This window comes from Gekko japonicus, unplaced genomic scaffold (genome assembly GCF_001447785.1).
Source record: "Gekko japonicus isolate JY-2015 unplaced genomic scaffold, Gekko_japonicus_V1.1 scaffold1469, whole genome shotgun sequence".
NCBI lineage: Eukaryota > Metazoa > Chordata > Lepidosauria > Squamata > Gekkonidae > Gekko > Gekko japonicus.
In genome coordinates, this window is record NW_015163133.1 from 154,594 (window position 1) to 173,148 (window position 18,555).

Genomic DNA, 18,555 nt, shown 5'->3' on the forward strand with positions numbered 1-18,555 from the left:
ATTGGTCAACTTGTTTAGCTCGGAGTTCTGAGGTAAAACCTGCCTGTTTGCCCCCACCTCCCTCTGATTGCTCAGCTCTGGATCTCAGTGTTCTGAGGTAAAAACACAGTTAGAAGAGACTGCAGACAGTTGAAGACAGTTACAGAAATCAGCTATTCTAGACTCCTGAACAGACATTTTTCCAAAAAGCCAGCATGGCAGTTGAGTTAATGAATGTTCATGGGGAGATAGCAAAGAAGAATTCTAGGAGCCATTTCGATGCGTGCCTCCCTCATGAACCTGAAGAAATGTCCACCACATCACCACTCCCTCACACCAACTCCCCCTCACACCTCTCACCTCTTACTGCCCCCCCCCAGAAAGCTCCTGGCAAAGCCAGATACACCAACGCTACAAGGAGGAGGCAACTTAGGACTGCGGCAAAGACATTTGCACGAAGAGTGGGGTATAAACCCAATTTCTTCTTCTTCCTCCTCTTCTTCCTCCTCCTCCTCCTTTGATGGTGAAACAGTTCTTCTGGGACCTTGTTCAGCTGTACCTTCCACTCCTGCCTTCAGTTATTTTCCTTATAAAAATGATGAACCAGCCTTTTAAGTTGCTAGTGACCTTTGAAGTGGCACTCTTAATCATTATTTGGTCTGCCAGGAGATCATGTGAACTCTCTGTGTTACAATCTTAATATACTTTTAATTAAAATATTTGTAAAACTGATGTGCTAGATTTCCATCTTAGGTCAAGCCCTTGGGGGGGAAGTAATTGCAAGGAGTATTAATTAACAAATGTAGGAGAGGGACTCTATTTTAAAGGTAAATGTGCTCTTTTTATTTTTTGTAGGTTTCCATTTTATTATGAACTCAAAATAGCTTTTGTAGCTTGGCTGTTGTCTCCGTACACAAAGGGCTCCAGCCTGCTATACAGGAAGTTTGTGCACCCAACACTGTCCTCAAAAGAGAAGGTAAGTGGTTCCCCTTACTTCAGTAAGGATTATTTAGGGGAATTATTTAGTTCCTTGGATATTTTTTTCATCTCCAGATAAGGTGTGTTTTCTTGTCAGTTTTGCTCTATAATTTTATAGCTGAGAGTTGCTAAGCGTGCAGGGAGCTCACCCTCGGACGTTGAGGGCGCAGAATCCACGGGGTCAGGGTCCACGGGGTCGGGCTGCACTGCGGGCATGACGTATATATTCCTCATGTCCATATAATGTTAAGGGTGAGTAACGGCCTAACTTCTATATCCAAAGGCAACGGGGGTGAGTGGTGGTGTAGGTGAAGCTTCTACCCCTTCCCTCTCCGTGTTTAATCACTGTAGGGCCTTTTCTTTCAATCTGACATCAACTCAGAACCTCAGATATAGAGTGAGGGGTGGGAGATGGGTCCAGCTCCCCTCACCTGTGAACCCCTTTTCACAGATTACATGAGTAATCCAACATGGCTGCCCTGTCAGGTCTAGTTAGACTTCAGAGTTGCTGTATCTGCAGCATCTGAGAATGGGGACATGAAAATACTTAGGCAGAGTTTGTAACCTCGTTGCCTTTTGAGATTGATAGGCCAAGTTTCTTGCTGAGCATGTGCTTTTTATTTTATGTGGCAGGAAATTGATGACTGCTTAATCCAAGCAAAAGATCGAAGTTATGATGCCCTGGTGCATTTTGGGAAACGGGGATTGAATGTTGCAGCAACAGCTGCTGTGATGGCAGCTTCCAAGGAAAAGGGGGGGGGGTGGGGGGGGGGGGGGCGCGGTCACATTAACATCTCCCACCATTGTCAGCTGTTCATAGACGAAGGCAACCATGTTACCATATATTGTGTTTGGTAAGCTGCCTAGAATTTTTTTTCCATTTTTTACCTGTCCTGAGATGAATAAATTTATTTAAATATATATTTTTCAAAAAATTATTTAAAAGTGCATGGTTTTATTGGGAGGACACACATATGAGCCTCCAGAAGTAACAAGATTCCCACTGATTCTTTCGAGATAGGGTCAGGACTAGGTGGGCGGCCGTGTTGGTCTGAAGCAGGAGGGGGACAAAGGTTGAGTCCAGTCAGGCACCTTGGAGACCAAGAAGTTTTATCCTGGGTGTCAGCTTCCCACAGCTTCCCACAGTTGCTAGCAAATTCTGTTTCTGTTGTTTGACTGCTGCTGTAGTGTATTTGAGAGAGAGAGAGAACTCCACATTTTTAAGAGCTGTTCTGCAAATTCTTAACTGTGTATCCAATGCTTGGATACGACTGGAGTCTGGGAATCTTAGAATTGAAGCTGGGGTATGTACTCTATCCGTCTACATGTGGCTGAAAGGTCATTTCAGTCCACAAGGCTCGCTTCCCCTGATATTCCAGGAAGATTTCCAATCCAGTTGGATCAAGGCAGTTCACTATCATATTCATAGAACTGGCTTCTCACCTCAGCTACTCTTATCCTATGGATTTGAACAAGCCAAAGGGCTAATTAAACAAAGAGTGGAGGATATTGAGCGACAATCTGACATCTCTAAGGCTTCCAATATCAAAATAATATTAAATATCAAAAGCACCATTGAGCCGGCAATATATTTGACTTCTAGTCAAATTTGAAAGAATTCTAGAAGGGCATTTGCCCTAGCTAGATGTTCTGCCGTTCCATCTGCGGTTATTCAAGGCAGGTACAATAAAACCCCCTACTCTGAAAGGCTATGCCCATGCCTTTTAAGCGAGGTTGAATCGGTAGAGCATATGTTCTTCAGCTGTCCATCTTACAGGGAGGCTCGTCTTAAAATTATGACCCCATTACTCGATAGGACACCTGGGCACATGAATACAAACAAAGCAAGGCTCCACTGGCTCCTATCAGATAGGGAATGCAGAGATTGCACATTCAGTCGCTGAGTTTTGTGCATTAATTTTTAGATTGCGGGAATCGCGTTTTAAAAGTTTTTAAATTCAGATTTCTATTTTTTTTCTCTCCCTCACATATCATGCTTACTCTGTATGTTGGTCTTAAGACCGTAATAATAATTAACTAAACTGAGAGAACTGTTATAGACTTATCTTGGAAGTTTTCTTTCCCCTCCCTGTGTTCTCACCTCCCCCTACTGCCTGATCTCATTTATTTTGTGTTGCATTGTTTGGCTGTTTGCAGTATATACATTTCAGGTGTTATAGTGTGCTGGTGTTAACCTTTATGTGATTGAATGACACATTTCCTTATCCATAGCATATTCCTGTTTCATTGTGTCTTTGATATTGTTAAGTATTGAGCCTAAGCCATTCCTCAAGCTGTACCTAGAACGGGTTGAGCTTACTTCTCTAGAACAATAGCTCGCCTAGATCCAAGAACAAACCAATAGATAAGTGGTGTAATGTAAATAGTCTATCACTCGGAGTGGGTATATGTTGGGTGTGGTGTTTGCATTCTTTATAAGCTGGGCTCAAGCCTGGCTAGCTGTTCTTGTAGTTTGCTGAAATCACTAAATAAACTCGAGCCGATCACTGCAATGCGTCCAGAATCCAGTAGTTAACATTGGCGACGAGGATGGGATCCTGTTGAGCCAGCCCAGTGCCCACCAGCACTGCACCATGCACCAAGCTCCAGTGCCACACACATCGCCTCACTCCCAGGACCATGTCTGCAGCTCCAGGACACTTCGACGCATTCGATGCCACCGCGGAAGACTGGGAGTCGTACATCTTCCGAGATCAAGGAGGAGGAAAAGAAGCGTGCCACATTCTTCCGAGTCTGTGGCTGCTCGACCTTCGAGATCGCCCGTTCGCTGATCGCTCCCGTGGAACTCAAGAACACCGAGTACAAGATGATTTTGGATCAGCTGAAGGAACACTTCTCTCCGAAGCCATCCGTCATCACTGCCCGCCACGCATTCCACACAAGGAACCAGGCCGCGAACGAATCAATCATGGCCTATGTTACAGCTCTCCGACGGATCACCCGGCACTGCAGCTTCCATGACCTCAAGGACGTGCTTCATGACCGGCTGGTGTGCAGCCTGAGGGACGAGTGGATTCGCCAAGGGCGATCCCAAATTCAGGGAGGCCCTGAAATTAGCCCTCGCTGCGGAGGCCGCTGACCAGTTCACCACAGAGGTCTGGCAATCGAAAAGCCCGCCATCATCATGGAGGCCTACCTCCACCGCCCGCCACATGGACACATTCAAGGAGGAAGCTCCTGAAACTTCAGCATCCTACATGCGGCAATGCTCACCCCTCTGCCCCTCCACGCACCATCGACACTGCCACATCAATGCCATGCACCAGCTGCGGGAGCCCCACAAGTGGAGATCCTGCCTGTTCCGGGACGCCAAGTACAGGAACTGTGGGAAGGTCGGCCACATCACCCAAGCCTGCCATGCCAAGGGAAACCGGAGGCGACCAACAGCAACCCTGGAATCCATGCATACTGTGGAATTGCACATCACCTCCAATCAACAGCAGCAGGTACTGAACTTGCCCCGGGAGACCCCCCGATAAAATTACAGTGATTGTCTTGATTGTGGGAAACCCCTGCACGATGGAGCTCGACACGAGGTCCCCCATCTCCATAATTTCAGAGGACACCTTTAAGAGACTCTGTCCGGGGGGGGGGGCACCTCAGGCCTGTTGGTTTCACCCTGCGGGACTTCCAACAGAATGAAGTGGTTGTGAGAGGGGTGGGTAAGTTCTGGGTACAGTACCGGAATGTTGATGTACTTTTGGACTTGCTGCTGGTGGAGGCAGTCGCACGAGTCCCCTGGGACTCTCCTGGTTCACACCCCTAGGGTTGCGAGTGACTGGGGTGCACCACATGGCCACGAAAGACTTCCAGAGGGTGTGTGATGAGCTCCTGGCAATCTTTGATGGGATGCTCAGTCGTTACACCAGGCCCCCGTCTCACTACAGCTCAACCATACGGCTGAAGGCTAGGCGCATCCCATTCGCATTGAAGTCTAAAATAGATGTGGAACTTGATCAGCTAGTGGCCCAAGGGGCTTTAGAGGCAGTTCCACATGCCCTCTGGGAAGCCCTAGTTGTGACGCCGGTGAAGCCCAATGGGGATGTCTGCATCTGCATAGACTACAAATGCACTATTAACAAAGCACTGCAGGACCACTCCTTCCCAGTTCCGGTAGTCAGCCACGTCTTAGCCTCTAGCGGGTGCCAAGGTCTTTGGAAAATTGGACTTGGCCCAGGCCTACCAGCAGCTACCGGTGGGCGATGTGACTGCAGAGACCCAGACGATAGTGATGCACGGGGCGTGTTCCGGGTATGTCGACTGCCGTTCGGGGTCAGCATAGCCCCGGGAATTTTCCAGAACCTAATGGACTCTCTCCTTAAAGAAATTCCCGGGGTCCAACCCTTCTTTGACAACGTTTTGATTGCCGCACCCATGGATGAGGACTTCACCAGTAGACTGTGCACTGCCCTGCAGCATTTCCAGTCAGCTGGCCTCAAGGTGAAGTGGGAAAAGTGCCTCCTGGGGGTTCGATGGGTCAAGTTCCTGGGGTTTGCAGTTGACACGGAGGGCATCCATCCAGCATCAGACAAGGTGTGCGCCATTGTTGATGCTCCCGCTCCTACCTCCAAGCTGGAACTCCAGGCCTTCTTCGGGTTCCTGAACTTTTATCACTCCTTCCTGCCCCACAAAGCTGCACTCACAGAACCGCTCCACCGCCTCCTTGACAAAAAGGCCCCGTAGGTCTGGGGCCAGAAGCAAGCTGCTGCGTTCCGGGCCGTCACCTCCAATGCGGTCCTGACCCATTTCAATGAGATGCAACCTGTCGTCCTCGCATACGACGCTTCACCGTCCGGTGTCAGAGCTGTCCTTGGACACCAGCTGCCAGACGGCCGGGAGGTCCCTGTGGCTTATTACTCCCACACCCTGTCTTCAGCCAAGCACAATTACACACAAATTGACAAGGAGGCACTGGCTATTGTCGCAGGGGTGAAGAAATTCCATGACTACCTCTATGGATGGCCATTCACCATTGTTACGGACCACAAGTCCCTGCTTGGTCTGCTGGCTCCGGATCACCAGCCCCCCCCCCCCAGATGCTCTCGCCTCGTGTGCTGCGCTGGTCGATCTTCCTGGCAGGGTACCAGTACTCCTTCCTCCACTGCCCAGGAAAGGCTAAGGGACATGTCAACGCCCTGTCACGACAGGGCCAGTGGGGCAAGGCAGAGAGGGGGAGTTCACAGTCCAGTCCGAGAGTCAAGCCAGAGAGAGAGCAAAACAACCAGAGCAAAAGTCCCAATACATAAAGCCAGGCCGTAGTCAGAGCGTTACCGAGAGTCAGAGTCCAGATAGGCAAGCGTCGAAGTCAAGATGCAGAGCCGAGGATCAAGAGCCAGGGGGTTGTCAAAACGCGGACTGGAGCCAGGAAGTCAGTCAGTAGCTGGATACCAGGAACAGAGTCAGAGGTGCAGAGCTACTGGTCCGATTAGCCAGCACGATTAGCCAGCACGATTAGCCAGCAGTCAGCGACCTATTCAAATAGCTCGCTGGGTTGTTAACTCATTAGTGCCTCATTAGCACTGCCTCGCGAAGTCTTTGATCCCGCTAGAACTCTGGGCTTATTGATCTCCAACTGTGCAAGCGTGCCTCTTTGCGTCTGGTTGCCAAGTCCCGGCGTCTCCGATCTCTCAGCCGGTCGACAGGTGGGGGAGAATCGGGTGGCGTGCTGCTGGGGCCAGGCACTGCCTGATCGGTTTCAGGTGCAGGCTGTTCTGGAGGCTGGTGCTCATCCTTTCCGGTACTTAGGTTTGACAAAGACTCCCATGCCTCCGATGATGTTAAAGGCACAGAGTCCTCAGTTTCAGAGCTCCCAGGCGCCGGGTCGGAGGCAGATTTTCAGCACACACAGGTTACCCCACACAGTCGTGATGGACAATGGAACAGCCTTCACTTTGGGGGAGTTCCAGGAATTTATGGGCCGCTACCTCTTCCGGCATATCCGCTTGTCAGAATTGGGTCCATATCCGGGGGGGGGGGGGGGGGGATGCAAGCACTCAACATGTAACATAAGGCACAAAAAACCCATTTACTAAAAGAATTCAAAATGACATCAGGTTTCATAGAAGGTTTGCAAAAGCAGAAACCTTTCTAAAACCAAACAATAGCAATAGTTAAAAGGGAAGCCACAGACAAATAACTGTGGGGCATCTGGAGAATATCGGGCAGGGAACCCAGGTGTGTTTAGAATGCCTTCCCTTCCCTTCCCCATCTGGGGCCCACTGGAATCATATGGCATGAGGAGGTACTTGCCTTAGGGCACTGCCTGTCTATGTGTCCTAACGCGTTGCAGGCATAACAGCGGGGTGCCTTCCAATCTCCAGTCGGCAACTGCACACCAGCACTTGGCAAATCAGGATGCTGTTCCTGGTATGGCTGTCCTTTTAATTCCGGCTGCTTTCTGGGCTGGGCTGGGGACTTAGGAAACTCCCTCTTATGCCAGTCCCAATTAGTGTGGTACCTCTGCCCTCCATAGGCTTCAGCCAGTCACTCCGCCCACTGTCCTGCTTCTTGAAGGGTGGAAGGGCTCTTGTCCACCAGGGAGCACCTAATGTACTCAGGAAGAAGAGTCAGGAACTGGTCAGTGCACATCAGGGCCTTGACATCAGCCAGGGTCTTGGCCTCAGCGACCTCCACCCACAAGTCATAGGCTCTTCCCTGTCTGTGTATTAACTGTGAGTGGGATTCTTTCCCTTTAAGTCCAATCTCTCTGAAGTGCTTCCGGGCCCCTTCCTTGGTGAACCCCACCCTCTCTCGCACTCTCTGCTTGAACAGCTTGCAGTCTGTTCTCTCTTTGCCTTCCATCTGCCCAGACACTGAAGCTAGGACCCCACTCAACTGCGGTCCCAGCTTTTCCATGTACAGCTCTGAGGGGACCTTGTAGTCGATACAGATTTGTTCAAAATTCTGCAGGAAGGCCTCACTGTCCTCCCCTTCCTTGAACCAGGGGTACTTCTTATGGTCCTCTTTCCCCGTGGCATCTGTAGGAGGTTGGCCCTTTTCTAGCTAAGCCATCTCAAGCTCATGCGCCAGCCTCATTTTCTCCCTTTCTGGCTCTATTTTCTCTCACTCTAGTTCCAACCTAGCTGCAGTCTCTTTCTCCTCTTTCTCCAGCCCTGCTGCCATCTCCTCTCTCTCTCTCTCTCTCTGCAGCCTTGTTCTCTCTAACTCAAGGGCTGCCTGCTTAAGTTGCAGCTGGAGACGAAACGTCTCCTCACTCAGGGATGCCATCACTTCCTCTGTTTTGTCCTCCAATGACATGAGACTAGCAGCCCTCGTTCGGGTCTTGCGTCTAGCAACAGGCGTGTCCTCTGGTTTTTCCTTCCCAGATCGGAGGAACATGCACTACCTAGCTCTAGCCTCACTCTCCAGTTGGCCCGACAGCTAGGACATAAACAGAACCTCTTTCACCACACCTTACCAGGCCCTTACTTGGTCTTGCAGGCACCTTCAGAAAGTGGGGCTTCCTTAAGCCCAAAAGCAAAAAAACCTGGCTGGTGTTGAGAACTGATTTAACCAGGATCCTGATAGTATCCTCCATGTGGCTTACAGGAGGTCTTTGGGCTTGTGGGTGGCAGCCAGGGTGGTGACTGGAAATCGGGAATGACTAGGTGTCCCCATGGGAAATTAATTCAGATGGGATGGGGCCAGGCCTCGCAGGTGGGTGGCTCCCGAGGGCAGCAAAGCTATGGCTCCTTCTGGGAGGTGGTCTCGGATATGCCCATACATGGTGCTGTGCTGCTGTCTGCCCCAGGCAGTCTGGGGGTGTGAGTTCGGCCTGCCTTGCTTCTTGTCCATTCCGTGACGGTCTGGGTGGGGCGGTGGGTTCAGCCAGCTTCTGCTGCCTCAGGGGTCATCACGGTGGCCGCCTGTGGGTGCAACAAAGGGGCCTTCTCTTGAGGGGGGGGGGGACAGTTCTGCAAAGTCCTGTTCTGTGGCTGCTCCCTCCCCAGTACCATGTCAGTGAGTAAGGTCCTCAGATGAGGCATTCCTTAACCGAGTGTGTGCAGGAACCGCCACTGTGGTGTGAGATGCGAAGTCCCACGGCCACAGGACTAATCAGAGTCGTCCTGTGCCACATGATTTAGTATCTGGTCCGTCTGCACATGCACCAGGCTTTATACTGCCCGCCAGGTGCTTCCATTGGCTGGGGGAGGTACTGGTGCTCAGACAGAGACCAACAGACACTTGCCCACATCCTGTGCTTTTCAGGGTGGGGTGTCCGTGCTACCTCACCTGTGTGTGAGGTGGTTTCCGGAGGCCACCACGGGTACCTACGGGCCATGCCGTGATTTTTGATGGCACAAGTTTCTGCTGTTTTGGAAGAGGGGATTCCCACACTGGGGTGGCTTAGGGAGCAAAATGACTTCCACCGTGCCCCCCCCCCCGGCCTGCCCACTGGCATCAGAGGTTGCGCTTCTGGGCTGAGGGCAGGTCGCCAGGGTGGGGCCAGGATTGGCCTGGTGGCACCGAGACACTGAATTGGCACCAGCCTACCTTGGTGGTGTGTGGGTGGGGCAGCTAGGGAGCTCCCTTCCTGCTTCCATTGCCCCCCCCCTCCCCAGGACTGTGCTGAAAATGCATCATTTATAATTTAGCATGTAAAATTGCGCAATTTGGCATTAAAATGAAATTTAAAAGTATAAATACCTTAAAATTTAATACTTACACACTAATTTCAGGGAGTAATTTCTAGGGAGTAAATCTGCTTATGACTGCGCTGTTAATTTTCAACAACCAAAGCTGCAAATACGGGGCGGGGAGGGGGGTGCACCTGAAGCGTGTCATCCTGATGCTACCTTAACACACCTGCCTCTTGGTTTTTGCCATCTGAGAGGTAGGAAAAAATAAAAGTTGAAGGTAAAAAACAAATTTTGTAGTAAACAAAACAGTGTATTATTTAGATAGAACCTCTCTCATACAGTCACAAAATAACTAGCTACATATTTGGATATTGAGATGATAATATGAAATATATTCAACTCTTCAACAGTGTAGTATCTTAATAGATATTACAGCATTCTAATTGTTTAATCTACTTATTTAGCGATAACGTTACACTTTAGTAAAAACGCATTTTAAAAGGACTTTAATATGAAGAGAAGAAGAGGGAGAGAAGAGATTGGATTCCCAAAGGAGTCTCAGAGCAACTTACAATCTCCTTTCCCTTCCCCTCCCCACAACAGATATCCTGCAAGGTAGGTGGGGCTGAGAGAGCTCTTTTGAGAACTGCCCATGTCAGAGAACTTGTAACTGACCCAAGGTTACACCAGCAGCTGCATGTGGAGGAGTGGGAAACCAAACCCGGTTCTCCCAGGATTAGACTCCACTACACCAAACTATGTGAAGCTATTAGGGGTAGCTTGGTTTGTGGTGGTGGTGAAATGGTCATAGCACTGCCCTGGATGATTCCTGGATCCAGCAGCAGGGTGCCAAAGATGTTCTTGGCAGCAGATAGGATGCCACACATGCACACACCACAATGGTGCTCTGCCCCGCTCCTGACCTAGTGGTCCAGCTCGAAGGCTGTCCTCCCGGGGTCCGTGGCTTCCCAGAGTCACCCATGGTATGCCAGCATGCCACTGGCCCTGGTGGGGAGGAGGCCAGACCTGGAGACCACATGGTGGATATTCAGTGGAACACCTCTGTTTTACTGTGCACAAAACCATGAATGCAGCAGTTCAACCCCTTATTGGAACTGAACAGGGGGTGGCTGGGGGGGGGTGGCGGCCTGAGGGGAGCCCCTTGTGTCCGGGGGCAGCTCCTTGGGGTGGCAGCCAGCGCAGCATCTGGGGGGGGGCGGGGACTCGTAGCAGTGTTTGTCCCCAGGGTGGGGGGGTCTGTCACCTACACAACACTTTCCCCCCCTCTCACCCTCCAGAAGCTTGGGGGAGTGGCTGGCGGCGGTCATCAGGACCATGAAAGATGGTCAGGCAGGCATCAAAGGGTTGCTCATGGACATGTTCATGGCTCTCTGTGGCCTCGCACCCGAGTCGACTTCTGTAGCCACCCCCCTGCCCTGCCCTGCCCACAGCGGCTGGGGTCCCCTGGGTGGCCGGCAGGATGGCCCCACATAGATGGCAGCATGGCCACTGCTGGGTGCCTGGTGCCTGTGGCAGTCCCTGTGCTCTTGGGACACAGTGCACAGTCGTTCCAACTCACCTGCCATCAGGGTGAATGTGTGTGGATTTGGGTGGCAGTGCGCAGGGTGTTGGGCCCCCCTTCCTCTGTGTTGCTGTGTCTGTTGCGCCTGGCAGGCTCTGTGCCTTCTGCTTTCGTGTTCGCTGGCTTGGTGGCCCTGTTTGGGTGGAAAGGCAGCATAGACATGTTTTAAGTAAACCAATAACTCTACAGTTGCAAGTAAGGTGTCCGGGTATTCTTCAGGGAGCCGATTGAGGAAATAGGTACATACTTCTTTTAGTGAAAAGGTTATGTGCCTCCAATTTTAATTCAAGAAAAAAACATGTACCAAAAATTTGGAGAACACTGGAGTGTAGACAGGAAGGGGCCAGATTTATTTATTTATTTATTTATTTGTACTTATAGCCCTGCCCATCCCACAGGTGGGCTCAGGGCAGGTAACATCATCATGAAAACATCACGAAAACAGTCGATGGATAAAAGCTCTGACTGAACATAAAGCCGCTTCCTGTGTTCATATGTTTTTTATTAATTGAATGTCCTCATAATGTTCTGAAGGTGCGTAAAGGTATAATGAAAGGTAAAGGTAGAAGGTAAAGGGTTCCCTTGCTCGAAAGCCAGTCGAATCTGACTCTATGGGGCGGTGCTCATCTCTGTTTCCAAGCTGAAGAGCCAGCGCTGTCCGAAGACGGTCACGTGGTCACGTGACCGGCATGACTAAATGCTGAAGCGCACGGAACGCCATTACCTTCCCACCGAAGTGGTACCTATTTATCTACTTGCAGTTTCTTGCTTTCAAACTGCTAGGATGGTAGGTAGGAGCTGGGGCCAGAGATGGGAGCTCACTCCGTCAGGTGGTACCCCCTGGGTCTCGAACTGCCGAACTGCAGGCTTTCCGATCTGCAGCTCAGCGTCTTAACCTCTGAGCCACCGTGGCCCGGCTTGAAAGGTATTTAATGTGATTTTCTCTGTTTCTGCAGGGCCAGGGAGCTCTGTCAGAGAGGCTCCGAAGTTTCAGCATGCAAGACCTCACCACAATCAGAGGAGAGAACAGCCACACTGTGATCCCGCCTCCTCCTCCTCCTCCTGCTCAAACGGTGTCTGTACGAAAAAGCAGCAAGCAGAGCCAGCCCAAAACATCCAGAACTGCATCGGAAAGTACTGTATGTTCAGGTCAGTGAGAGGATTATGGTCAGTTTTGAGCAATTACTTTTTCTCCTTGTCCACAGATATCCAAACAGATAAGAACTGTAAATGATGCCATGATACAAAGTTTTTGCAAATTTAAAAAAAAAAAATCACATTAAAGCAGAAATAGTGAATGGGGATATTTTGCCCTATGGGATAAGTAAATGCACATAAACAAAATTTATAAAAACCTGGTGGACTTCTTTAAAAAACGCGTTCTCCTTTGACGTGCCTGTCAGTGGACTGGCCGGCCTCTGGAATGAGGGAATGACCCGGGCAGTGGGCACGTTGCTCGAGCCCAGGTACCCCCTTGGTTTCTTGCGGGGCTGTAGATGATGAAGAGGCAAAAGGGAGGAGGCTGGTGCAGCAGTGGAGGACGACTCCAGTGAGACGCGGGCAAAAGGTCATTGTGTCTGCCCAGTGGGGTGACAGACCTGTTGGGATCTGGCCTGCAGGAGGAGGCGGACTGCTCAGTGGTCCACTGTGGCACTCTGAAGATAAAAATCTCTTACATCCACTCCAACTTGGACTCTTGTGTTAGCAACCGTAGGGTCAGATGGTGCCAGGAGCTGACTTCTCCAACTGGGATAAAGGTAAAGGTAAAGGTTCACTTGCTCGAAAGCCAGTCGAATCTGACTCCAGGGTTGCGGTGCTCATCTCCGTTTCAAAGCCGAAGAGCCAGCGCTGTCTGAAGACGTTTCCGTGGTCATGTGGCCGGCATGACTAAACACCAAGGTGCACGGAACGCTGTTCCCTTCCCACTGAAGTGGTACCTATTTATCTACTTGCAATGTCTTGCTTTCGAACTGCTAGGTTGGCAGGAGCTGGAACTAGAGACGGGAGCTCCCTCCGTCATGTGGCACACTCGGGTCTCGAACTGCTGAACTATCGACCTTCCACAGCCTGCAGTTCAGCATCTTCTCAGTTTATTCACTCTGAGGATGTGGACAGGATCCTTGGAAGTCTGAGGCCTTCCACTTGCTTGTATGACCCTTGGCCCAGGAGGTCTCAGTAATGATTCACCTGTCTCAGATGTTCCATTCTTGAGCAAGGTGATTGAATGGGTGGTGGGTGGACAAGCACTCCTAGGTGGATGAAGCAAATTGTTTAGATCCTCTCCAGTCTGGTTTTAGACTTGGGTGTGTGATCAGAACAGCCTTGGTTGCCCTGGTGGACGATCTGTGCTGGGAGACGGGCAAAGCAAATGCCACTCTGCTGATTCTCCTGGACCTCTCAGCAGCTTTTGATACCATAGATCATGGCATCCTTTCTCGACCACCTCTCCGGGCTAGGATTGTGAGGCACTATTTTGCGGTGGTTCCGGCCTTACCTGGAGAGTAGGTTTCAGAGAGTGATGCTCGGGGGACTGCTGATCAGCTCCTTGGCCTTTGGGGTTCCCGCAAGGTTTTGTCTTGTCCTCCACCTACATGAAACTGCTGGATGAGATCATCTGGAGATTTGGGCTGGGTTGTCATCAGTATGCAGATGGCAGTCAGCTCTGTCTTGTGTTTCCAGCAGATCCCAGGGAGTCTGTAGAAACTGTGAAGCGGTGCCTGGAGGCTAATAAAACTGAAACTTAATCCCCCAAAGAAGAAAGTGGCTCTGTTAGGCAGAAGGTCTGACCTGGGATTTAAGGTGTCACCCATTCTGGATGGGGCTGCACTCCCCTTGAAGGCACAGGTTTGTAGTCTGGGGGTGCTCCGGGACCCAAACCTACTGCTAGACCGGCAGGTGGCAGCTGTGGCCAGCAAGAGTGCCTTTGGCCAGTTTTCTTTGACTGGCCAGCTGCCGCCTTTCCTGGGCAGACAAGATCTGGCAACTGTGGAGCATGTCCCTGGTTACAGCTAGATTAGATTACAGGAATGTGCTCTGTGTGGGGCTGCCCTTGAGAAATGTTTCAAAACTTTGGTTGGTACAGAATGCTGCAGCCAGGATTGTTACTGGAGTGGGTCCTAGGAACTCTGTCACGCCAGTCTTGGTCCATCTACACTGGCTTCCACTTTGTTTCTGGGCACAATTCAAGGTGCTGGTCTTGACCTTCACAGCCCTATGCAGTTTGAGACCAACATACCCGAGGGACTGCCTGTTCCCTTAAGAACCTGCCGGATCCCTAAGGTCATCTTTGGAGGCCCCACTTTGGATGCCCACACCTTCTGAGATCAGGCAGGTGGCAACCCAGGAGAGGGTCTTCTCGGTCTCCGGAACCCTTTCCCCAGGGAGGCTCATTCTCTGTTCCCTCCTGTTGCTGTCTTCTGCCAGCAGGTGGAGATTGTTTTTTGTTTTCATTTGGCATTCCTTAGATATCCCTCCTTCCTAATCATTGCTTTAATTACTGTATTATGTTTTGTAAATATTTAAATTCTGTTTTTTAAACTGTTGTGCTGGGGGGTGATTTTAATGGTTTTGAAATGTGGTTTTATTATGTATGTTTTAACTTGTGAGCCACCTTGACGGCCCTTCTAAGGGCAGAAAGGTGGCATACAGGTTGCATACAAATTCTGTAAACAGACAAATAAATAGTTCAGAGGCTTGGACTGTATAAAACTTGAGTTTAAAAAAACAGTTTGGTGTTGTGGTTAAGCGTGCGGACTCTAAACTGGGAGAACCAGGTTTGATTCCCCACTCCTCCACTTGCAGCTGCTGGTGTGACCTTGGGCAAGCCAGAGTTGTCCTTGAAAGAGCAGTTCTTTTTAAAAAAAATTTTTTTTAATATATATATATATATACACCACACAAACAAAAACAAACATACAGAAATACACATATGGGGAATTCTCATTACATCATTTTGATCTAGTTGATAACCTCATACAATATCCGAATATTTTCATTGCTTTTTTCCCCCTTACAGTTTTTATTTCCTTTCATTTCAGTTAGATGTCCAAAAGTTTTATGTCTTGTACTCTTCTATCCACTTATAAAATCTTGACCATTTAAACTTCAAAGTCTTTTTTGTTATGTCCTCTCAGGATTGAAGTTAAATTGTCCATCTCTGCTGTTTCCAATATTTTATGTATAGTTTCTTCTTTGTTTATATATAATATATTTATTGATTTTCAAACATAAAAAAAGAAAAAAGGAGACAAATTGTCAGGATCAACAGCATGCAAAACTCCACACACGTCCCAAGGAATCGTTATGCTTTATTAGTCTACAGGTCTGTTGCCAGCTTATACAGGTACATTGTTAGGAATAACTGTGAAGGCTGAGGCATCAATACATACACCCTGATGCTGGAATGGGCTAAGCAAATGAAATCCAAGCGCGCGCGGGGGAAATCTCCCGGCGGGATATTACGTTATGAACGGAAGACTCTTCGTGCACCATGAGAGCAGAAATATTCACACCGGCAGTGGAATGCAAGCCCTCCCTTCTCCTCAAGGTTATGCAGATAGCACAGTCTGACGAAGCCAGTTCGCACAGTCTCATGAGCGCCTCCCGATAGTTGTTTACAGCAGTTAAGCCAAGCAAGCAAGCATGCACTCATGCGCTACAGACAGGGAAGAACAAAAACAAGGAAAGCATGGCAGCTAGCTGACATTTTGCCCCCTCAAAACCAAATCAACCCTGTCCCGTAATGGCCGGGAGACGGTAATGGAATTTCCGCAAAAGGTCAGGGGCCTGAATATCATTTACTTCCACCCTTTCCTGGAGCTGGGGACCCCAATGCACCCATTCCACCAGGTAATACAATGTCATCTAAGTAGACAAGCACCCCTCTTAAACAGGTGCTTGTGCAACACTTCATTTATTAGGTTCATAAAAATCCCTGGAGCCCCCTGGAGACCAAATGGCATCACCAGGTATTCAAACTGGCCCAATGGGGTGTTGAAAGCTGTCTTGTATTCATCCCCCTCCCGTATACGCACACAGAAAAAAGCGTCTCACAAGTCAAGTTTAGAAAAGGTTTTTCCCTTAGCCACTTCAGCCAAAAGATCTTTGATCAACGGCATGGGGTAGGCATTTGTGGATGAGACGGCATTCAATCCCCGGTAGTCGGTGCAGAGCCGCAAACCCCCATCTTTCTTTTTCCAAAAAAGGACGGGGGCTGTAAACGGGGAAGACGCTGGTCAGATGAATCCTCTGGCCAGGTTTTTATCTATAAATTTCCACAACTCTACTTTCTCCCAGGGGCTCATAGCATAGAGCTTCCCTTTGGGCATTTTATGGCTCGACAATAAGTCAATCGCACAGTCTGAGTTGTGACGGTGGTGGGGAGCGCGTCGGCTTCTTCTTCGGCAAACACCCGGGAGAGGTCTCTATACTCCCATGGGATTTTAGCGAGCTCCTCCGTAACCAAGCACGCCCGCGCTTGTTCATTGTCAGGGGCTACCCCCACTTTGTGTTCCATACATGGCGCTGGCACTTAGGGGAGATGAACTTACCAATCCTGTCGCCCCACAAAATATAGGGATCTTGCCCATGGAGCCATGGGTTTCTCAACACCAAGGGAAATTTAGCCCCCGGGGACACAATAAAAGTCCGCTCTTCCCGCCCACACTCTGAGTCTATGAGGCCCCGAACTCTAATGTGCGTGCCCATAGCGGGGTTCATGATAGTCACAGTCATGAAAAAGAGTGGTGGATAGCTGCTCACCACTTTTGACGCCTCCTCTGCTGGGTCCTGCTGCTCAGCTCCACTTACAGCAGGACCTGGCCTTTTCCCGCCGGTTCCATCTCCTCCTCCCCGCTTGATTCCATTTCCATCCCCTCCACCTCTGCTTGCAGAGCGCAGGGGGTTCTGGCTTTTGCCGTCCCTTTTTTCGAAGGCATGTCGCTCCGGCGCTTGTCACCTTCCCTTCCCCCCGCTCCTGTCGCCTCCCCCGATGGACAGTTGGCTGCGAAGGGGCCTCGTTCCCCACATCTCAGGCAGAGCCCCTGTTTCATCCGTTGCTCCCGAACTGAGGATTTCGGAGGGGTGGCCTTCGCCTTGGGGTGGGAGGTTGCTGGCGACCTTCCTGCCGCTACCGCGTTATCCAGCTGCATAGTGCGCAACCGGCTCTTGCCGCTCTCCACCTCTTGCATCCAGGCCACCAAGGTTCTCGGGTCTCAGGTTCCCATAACCAAGTTCCGAATCTTGGAGTTCAGTCCCAGTCGGTACTGCTGTGTGAGCACCAGGTCAGGCCAGTCCCAGATTTTGTCCGCTTGCCGTTGGAACTCTGTCGAGTATTCCCGCACTGTCAACTTGCCTTGCTTGAAAGTGCGAAGGAATGCTTCCGCCTTCTCGCCCACGGTGCGGTCCTCGAACCGGGCTCTTAGCGCCCACATAAACACATCTACGCTCCCCAATTCCATCGCCTCCAGGTTGTGAAGGCTCACATACCAGCTGGTCGCCACTCCTCGCAAGCGGGAAGCAATAAAGTCCACTTGTTGCTTCTCGTCCGGGAACAAGTGGGCCCAACGTTCCACAAATTTCATCACCCGTACAATACCGTAAGAGAGGTTCTCCGGATCGCCATCAAAAGTAACATCCAGTAGTAAAGGAGCCGGCGTTTCCCTTTTAAGTACACGGAGCCGGCGTTTCCCCTTTAAGAGCAAAGAGCCGGCGTTTCCCTTTTAAGTGCTGGAGCTGGCATTTCCCTGCAAGCCTGATCTCAAGCGGAAATCGGGCTTGGGATGAAACGCGGGTTCCATGAAGTTAAAGGCAGCCACCCCGCTCTCTCAAGAGAGAAGGGAGAGGGGTGGCCGTGGGTGCTGGGGGCGCCCCCCCCAAAAGAAACGGGGAACCCCTGGCAAACCGGGGGTGGGGTTTGGCAACCCTAGGTCAAACCATAGCCATAGTCATTCACAATTATGGCAGAACAGCCCCTCTGACCTGCAGGTCCTATTCCACCTTGCCCTCCCAAGCATCTGGGCACCAGTGGCCCTCCAAGTCTCTACCTGGCACGTGCCCCCCAGACTACAGAGATCAGTTCCCCTGGAGGAAATGGATGCTTTGGAGGGCCTTGTGCCCCACTGAGGTCCCTGTCCTCCCCAGGCTCCATCCTTAAATCTCCACAGGAGTTTCCCAACCTGGGTCTGGCAACCCTACGGCCCACCAATACCCCGCTGGTGGCCAGAGGGGAACCTGGCAACTTTATCCACCCGGCTTTCCCAGTCTTTGGAGGGGCTTTCCGATCTCTCTTTACCTTCCTGCTCTTGTACACCACTGGGGGATAGCTGAATGGAAGTTCCCCTGCTCTCTTGGGCAAGAGAGGGAGGCTGAAGTACTGAGCCCACAACCTCCACAGATAGAGAGTATTGTGTGTAGGGA

General features: G+C 50.5%; 1 protein-coding gene across 2 annotated transcripts in view; it reads left to right on the plus strand.

The window, feature by feature from the left end:
- Positions 1-18,555, plus strand: part of REEP1 (receptor accessory protein 1) — a 51,881-nt gene that overhangs the window by 19,002 nt on the left and 14,324 nt on the right. For both annotated transcript variants that reach the window (XM_015406955.1, XM_015406956.1), the window contains exons 4-6: positions 835-955; positions 1,591-1,704; positions 12,096-12,288. In XM_015406955.1, the coding sequence (XP_015262441.1) occupies positions 835-955; positions 1,591-1,704; positions 12,096-12,288 (428 nt within the window). The remainder of the gene's footprint in view (positions 1-834; positions 956-1,590; positions 1,705-12,095; positions 12,289-18,555) is intronic.